At 43.3% G+C, this 7,500-nt stretch overlaps 1 protein-coding gene across 1 annotated transcript in view; it reads right to left on the bottom strand.

Annotated features, from left to right (window-relative positions):
* LOC134467062 (protein sidekick-2-like) overlaps positions 1 to 7,500 on the bottom strand; it is a 590,275-nt gene that overhangs the window by 47,659 nt on the left and 535,116 nt on the right. Inside the window, exons 27-28 of the mRNA XM_063220987.1 lie at positions 5,695 to 5,798; positions 4,817 to 4,887 (exon numbers count right to left, since the gene is read on the bottom strand). Of these exons, the coding sequence (XP_063077057.1) occupies positions 4,817 to 4,887; positions 5,695 to 5,798 (175 nt within the window). The remainder of the gene's footprint in view (positions 1 to 4,816; positions 4,888 to 5,694; positions 5,799 to 7,500) is intronic.

Below are 7,500 nucleotides of genomic sequence, written 5' to 3'. Positions count from 1 at the left end.
TATCGCTTGCTGCTACACTCTGTCGCTAGAGTCGTGTCGCCGCTGGTGTATCTCTGCGGTTAGGCATTCAGCAGGCGTTCTTTTGCCGGTGCCATAGGCTAAAGTGGGTTAAATTGACAGTAGAGTTGACTGTCTTTAACCGTGGGTCTTCAAGTCAAGTTTGAAGCTAAAGACATTCTTCCCTTCAACCATCTTCAAGCATCCTATTTTTGATTCAGTTTTGATAGAACGTTGCTAACCTGTACAATAAACTCTCAAAGACACGGATCAAAACCCTTAACATCCACAGCACTATGCCCTTAATTAAATACTGATCACATCACTGGTCTGGTCTAGATGCCATTGATATTCTCCTCCGCTGGAGACTACAGAGAGATATAAAAACAGTTATCAAAACAGAACCAGAAAGAATATACTCTACATATGATGAAGCATCTATATTAGAATAGACACAATTCATTTGAACACAAAATAAGATGTCGCCTAATAAAAGTATGCATGAAAATATGATTGCTGCTATTAGTTTATGCTGTTTTCGTCATCTTTAACATGCAATGTTGGGTGGGGGGCATTGACAGGGTGCAGGAAATGGTCAAAAAAGGTACTGCAATATGCTGCTCATTGAAACTAGGCTGCCTATTGCCAAATTTGATCTTTACATGAAAGTTTACTAAGTAATAAACAAATATTTTCTAGTATGGTCCAAGTAGAGTCATTTTTGCAGCTAAAAATGGCTATTTTTGGAAATTAAAAATGGCGGACCATGGAGAAGATCCCCCTTTTCACGTATGAAAATTGCAATTTTTCCAGTCATAATGAATACTTAGAATTTGATGGTGGTGGTAAGTATTCATGAAAAAGGTAACATTAGTGAATGGGCAGCATGAATTCTGGAAATAAACAACTACAAATCTCACACAGTGGCCCTTTAAAGCGATGGTTCGGAGTAGAATCACCCTAATGCCATTTGAACCGTGACACCCATCCACCTTTACACCCAAAGTGTTTTCTGCCGCAGACTTACATCAACAAAGTTGCCGTGTTATTCGATGTTTATTCCGGTTAGCTTGACTCAAGCGCATATGGATCCCGGGCACCGTCATAAACATAATAAACATCAAATAACACGGCAACTCTGTTGATGTAAGCCTGCGGCAGAAAACACTTCGGGTGTAAAGGTGGATGGGTGTCACGGTTCAAATGGCATTAGGGTGATTCTACTCCGAACCATCGCTTTAAGCATCCTGTGTTAGATGTAGTCCAGACAAGAGGAAGAATTTCCAAGACACATTCATATTACAACAAAAGTACTGGATCACCAGCCTTAGGCTTTAAAAAAGGCCTCTTATGAAACACTGAGTACATACGTATGACTTTCAATAACAGACATCTCTACTCTGAACAAGGCCTTGCTTTGGCCTGCTCCATCTCTCGTTCTCTGTTCGTGTGTGTGTGTGTGTGTGTGTGTGTGTGTGTGTGTGTGTGTGTGTGTGTGTGTGTGTGTGTGTGTGTGTGTGTGTGTGTGTGTGTGTGTGTGTGTGTGTGTGTGTGTGTGTGTGTGTGCGCGTGCGCTTGTGTGCATGCGTGTGCGTATGCGCATGTGTATGCGCGCGTGTGTGTGTGCGTATGGATGTGCGCGCTTGTGTGTGTGCCTGTGCGAGTGTGTGCGAGTGTGTGCGAGTGTGTGAGTGTGTGTGTGTGCGTGTGTGCGTGTGTGCATGTGTGCATGTGTGCATGTGTGCATGTGTGCATGTGTGCGTGTGCGTGTGCGTGTGTGTGTGTGTGTGTGTGTGTGTGTGTGTGTGTGTGTGTGTGTGTGTGTGTATGTGCGTGAGTGCGTGTGTGCGTGTGTGTGTGTGTGTGTGTGTGTGTGTGTGTGTGTGTTTGTGTGTGTGTGTGTGTGTGTGCGTGCGTGTGTGTCCTGTTCCTAGGTTTGGTCAGCTGGGGCTCGTGTAGGGGCTGGAGAGAACTGAGACTGATTTCACGCCTGACAAGCTCCTCTAATAACACACACTCCACTGCTGGTGCTGATGTGCGTGTGTGTGTGTGTGTGTGTGTGTGTGTGTGTGTGTGTGTGTGTGTTTGTGTGTGTGCGACGTGCATGCGTGTGTGCATGTGTGTGCCTTTGTGCATGCCTGCATGCCTGTGTGTGTGCCTGCGTGTGTGTGTGTGTGTGTGTGTACGTGCATGTGTGTCTGCATGCTTGACCAGATTCTATCATAATACACACTTGGGCTTAGGTGAACTTGATCCCCAGAATAAAAGTGGGATAAGCCAAAACACAGAAGGCTCTGCATTTCTGAAGTAAAAAAGTCTCTATGGGACTTGAAGGAGTGCGTGAGGAGGTAACAGAAACTGTTTTAAAGGTCTTGCCCATTCTCTTTCATGTTTTAAAATGAAACGAAGCGACCCTGAAAACTGAAGCCTCCCTCAGAAGTACACGAATGAGCTCAGCACAAACGCACTCATGCACGCATGCACACACACACGCACGCAGGCCGTTTCTTTGGGTCCCTGCCTAGACCTGCTTATAACAGAAACTGAATTAAAGACAATAGCAGGGAGACAAGATGGGACAGGATTCTGACTGACACACGCACACACACATGCATGGACGTACACATGTACACACGTAGGCACGCACGCATGCACGCACACATGCACACACGCGCGCGCGCGCGCATGCACGCACGCACACACTGTCACACACACACACACACAGTCTGAATGTTTGGAGGGCACTGAGGTAATGTGTTATCTGGTCTCTCTGCCTTTTCCTGAGGTGGAAAGTTGTGTTTACATATGCACACACCCACACAGAAAAAAGAAGAGAGAGAGAGTTGGCGACAGAATTTTTTTTTGAAAAAATAAGGAGAAGTGAAGAAGGAGAAGAAAATGAGGAGAAATGAAAAAGGAGTGGGTCTAAACAAGAGCAAAGAAGAGAAGTGAAGAAAAGAAAAGATAAAGAAAGCCTGGGCAGCCATGGTGTAATGCAGTGATTTTCAACCTGTGGGCCGGGGCCCACTGGTGGGCCCTGAAGGTATTCCAAGTGGGCCTTGAAATAATTTTCTAAAAATTATAATCACATGTTGGTGTGTGTTGCTGTTGATTTATTTTGCTGTTGATTTATTTGAGTGTTATTCGTAATTGAGTCAGAGGTGGGCCCCGAACATTTGTGACAATTTTGAGTGGGCCCCAAGTTGGAAAAGGTTGGGAACCCCTGGTGTAATGGTCAGGGAGTTGGACTGTTGATCAGGGGATTGCAGGTTCGTATGAGGGATGGGATATCGGTGTCGGTGTATCGGTATCGGGCTCAGATATCAACATAATTCAGAGATCGGATCGGAATTTTCCCAGGACTGATATTGAGCCAGGTGTAATGTTAATTTGAACACTTGCATATTAATGTTCAGGATGGGATTGTTACTTTTTTACTCGTTACTTTTACTCATGAATTGGTTTCCTGTTCTTCTGACTTCCTTTTCTGACCAAATAGTCATCTTTCCGCCTACCTCAAATTCATGCATATATAGGTTTTGGTATTGGATCGGAGTAGTATCGGTATCGGCAGATATCCAAACCTAGATATCGGGATCGGATCGGAAGTGAAAATATGTGTATCGGTGCATCCCTAGTTCGTATCCTGCCCTTACCATACATCTCCACCCATGGCAGAAGTACCCTTGAGCTAGGCACATTGAGAGTAAATAGAATGGAGGCCAAAATTCTATTTCATTGTTGAAGCCAAGTTGGAGCCAAGGTTGGACCCAAAAAGACCAAAAAATGGCCAAATCCTATTCATTCCTATGAGAGACATAAAACCCTGTATCTCCCTTAAATGCCACCCCAGGGGGATAATTTTTCGCTCAACTAGTAGGTCCCCTTGCTCTCCAACTTACCAGGGTGGTGATTTTTTGTGGTGATGTTTTGTTTTAGAGAGATATTAAAAGTTAAATTGACCAATGAGCATCAGAACATGGTTTGATTGACCGTTAGAAGTCTTGTTGTTGTCCAATCAGCACCTGCGTTTGGCGTTGCTAAGGTGGAATGTAAGTTGGAATGTTCCCAAATCTGGCTTCAAAGCGTTGAACGGCAAATAGCGTTGATTTGGCGTCCATTCTATTTACTGTCAATGGCTAGGCACATTGAGAGTAAATAGAATGGAGGCCAAAATTCTATTTCATTGTTGAAGCCAAGTTGGAGCCAAGGTTGGACCCAAAAAGACCAAAAAATGGCCAAATCCTATTCATTCCTATGAGAGACATAAAACCCTGTATCTCCCTTAAATGCCACGCCAGGGGGATAATTTTTCGCTCAACTAGTAGGTCCCCTTGCTCTCCAACTTACCAGGGTGGTGATTTTTTGTGGTGATGTTTTGTTTTAGAGAGATATTAAAAGTTAAATTGACCAATGAGCATCAGAACCTGGTTTTGATTGACCGTTAGAATGTCCAATCAGCACCTGCGTTTGGGGTGTAAGGTGATGTTTCAGCTTGCTGCTGATGTCAATGGCTACAATGTAAGTTGGATTGTTAAGGCTCTAAGCTTGTAAGGCAGTGTGCCTTGGAATCTTTGGTAGACCTTATCGACAGCCACAAAGTCTGACCATTATTTAAGAAATTTTATCTCCTTGAGCCAAAGAGCACCTGCTAAAGAGACAAAAGTGAAGCAGCACTCCTCCATGATCAACATTCCCAAGTGAACAGTTGATTTTTCTAGCCTGTAATATATTGAAGTGGCTTGGGATAAAAAGTGTCAGTCAAGTGTAATATAATGAATAGCAACAATAATGAAAGAGAGAAGAATATTGTATTTACCTGCCATCGCACCAGTACTGATGTGGTGGTGTGGGGAGTCAAAGACAGGATGACTGGAGCCTCGTCGGGAGCTATGGGAGGAAGGAGAGAGAGAGAGAGAGAGAGAGAGAGAGAGAGAGAGAGAGAGAGAGAGAGAGAGAGAGAGAGAGAGAGAGAGAGAGAGAATAATAAGACCTTTACATTGATCATTGCCTCCCGTGCCAACCCCTAAAGACACACAACCGCTAGAGTTGGCAGAACATGAGACTCCTTGACCCGCCCTCCATGCTGGGGTTGGAGGGGGGGGGGGGGAGAGAGAGAGAGAGACAGACACTCCTTCACCCGCCTCCATGCTGAGGTTGCCGTGGTGTTGACCGTCTCCGTGGTGACAGCGGGAACTTTCAGCAAACGTTCCATGAAAGAGTGGCGAGTAGGCGAGCAAGCGAAAAGCTAGCTTTGTGTGTGTACGCCGCTTAAAGCAGGAGCTAGTTGTAACAGTAGGGGGGGGGGGGGGGGGATAAGAGAGAGAGAGAGAGAGAAGAGAGGGTAAGAGAGAGAGTAAAGCTACGTTCACACAAATCGTTGCTAGTTACTAGCTTCTCGCTCGCTCGCCTACTCGCCATTCTCTCATGGCTTTAACTGCCAATGCACAGGCGAGAAGTACCGAACTCCGCATTCCAATTGGTTACTCGCTTACTCGCCTTGCTTAAAGTTAAAATATTTTCAACTCGGGGGATCCGCCCACATCACATCGCGTGTACACTACTCGCCTACTCGTCTCGCTGGAATACATAGACATTCTATTGTCTTCATTCGCTGAGCGAGTAACTAGTAGCGACGTGTGTGAATATAGCTTTAGAGAGACAGAAGAGAGGATAGAACAGGTGACAAACTCTTACCGTCCTGTAGGGTGGTGATGGCCTCACTCTCCTGGCTGTACTCACTGTCCCCGATGTCATTAGTGGCCTTCACACGGAACTGGTAGGAGGTGAAGGGCTTCAGCCTGAAACATGCACAAACATACACATATACAATTTGCAAGGGTGAGGCATAAATGCAATTTTGTTGTGTGCAGTGCGTAGAGTTCACTTGTGTGCTGTGGAGTGCTGTGTCACAATGACTGTGGAAGTTGGAGTTTCCCAGTTTGGCTTTCACTTTCACTTCACAATCATATGTAATTGCATGTAGAATACAGCAAATAACATAAAATATTACACCAACAGAGAAGACTTTATACTTTTAAGCACCCAATACTACTGTGTGAAGTCTGATAACGTAACACTATGATTACTACTTTTTATAGTAAATATAGGAAGTCCAAATGAACAAATCTCCATGCACTTGCGTCTCAATTAAAAAATATATATATATATATTACTGGAAGTTCGAAATCTCCTTTTAAGGGACAATCTTGTTCAGCCATTGCTTTTCATTGCTCGGTCTTTGCTTTTTCCCCCCCTGAACATTTCCGTAGGCCATAGCATAACAGCTGTACAATAATACAAGGCCTTCAGAACTTAAGCTATACAGTATGGCCTTCAGAACTTAACCTATACAGTATGTCCTTCATAAATTTACCTATAGGCTAGAGTATGTCCTTCATAAATTTACCTATAGGCTAGAGTATGTCCTTCATAAATTTACCTATAGGCTAGAGTATGTCCTTCATAAATTTACCTATAGGCTAGAGTATGTCCTTCATAAATTTACCTATAGGCTAGAGTATGTCCTTCATAAATTTACCTATAGGCTAGAATATGTCCTTCATAAATTTACCTATAGGCTAGAGTATGTCCTTCACTTTAACTTTAACTTAACCTATACAGTATTAGCCTGATTATCATCGACCTTCAAATCTCTTTGAGACTTGGTCTGACCAAGAGCATAACAATGAACATTTCCCAAACGGCATGGTTGACCCACCTCCCTTGGGTTGCTTATGGTCATTTGCTTCCCGACAAAGTGAAAGGAGTTCCCCAGTGTTTCCCATACATTGAGGAAACTATGGCGGCCCGCCATAGTTAAAATTTGGCCGCCATAGTTCCGAAAATGTTAAAAAAAAATATATATATATATATATATATATATATTTCTTTTTTTACGATTTCCGTTTTTGTTAAAAACGATTTGAATTACGATTTCCTTCGCATTTTTCTCCTGGAGTAAATACATCCTATAGAGAAAACTACAAGTGCTTGAAAGACAGAGGGATCAAAAGCCTAGTCAAGTTGTTGTAGTTAACTTGGGTTTGGGAGCAATAAAAAAACATTCAGAGAAGGAACAGTTGGGATGAGTTTAATAACACTCCCCAGGCTTTGCTTTACAGTTGTAATGAGTTAGGTGACAGGCCTTCATTGACACGGCAGAGGAGACATCGGGCTGTATATAGAAATGAATGTGAATACAGACATAAATGTGTAATATGTTGTTCAGCCATTTTAATGGGAGGAATTTTGAAAAACCAGCACCCCTTTTGGCCAGCACCCCTCATGTAGAATGTGTACGCCTGTGTGTGTGGGGAAAAGGCATAGCCTACCCTCTTAGACCCTTTTTGTCTATTCGTTAACAATTTCACAGTACTCTTAAATTCTTATCTCGGCTCATATTTTGTTTTATTATTTTTTTCATTACATAGACCCCTGCATGAGGGACGAATGAAACTGTTGTAAACAGAAATGATTCACTGTACTGCATTTAAAANAAAA

Source organism: Engraulis encrasicolus, chromosome 17, assembly GCF_034702125.1.
Source record: "Engraulis encrasicolus isolate BLACKSEA-1 chromosome 17, IST_EnEncr_1.0, whole genome shotgun sequence".
NCBI classification, from domain to species: Eukaryota; Metazoa; Chordata; class Actinopteri; order Clupeiformes; family Engraulidae; genus Engraulis; species Engraulis encrasicolus.
This window is presented reverse-complemented; position numbering and strand designations above follow the sequence as displayed.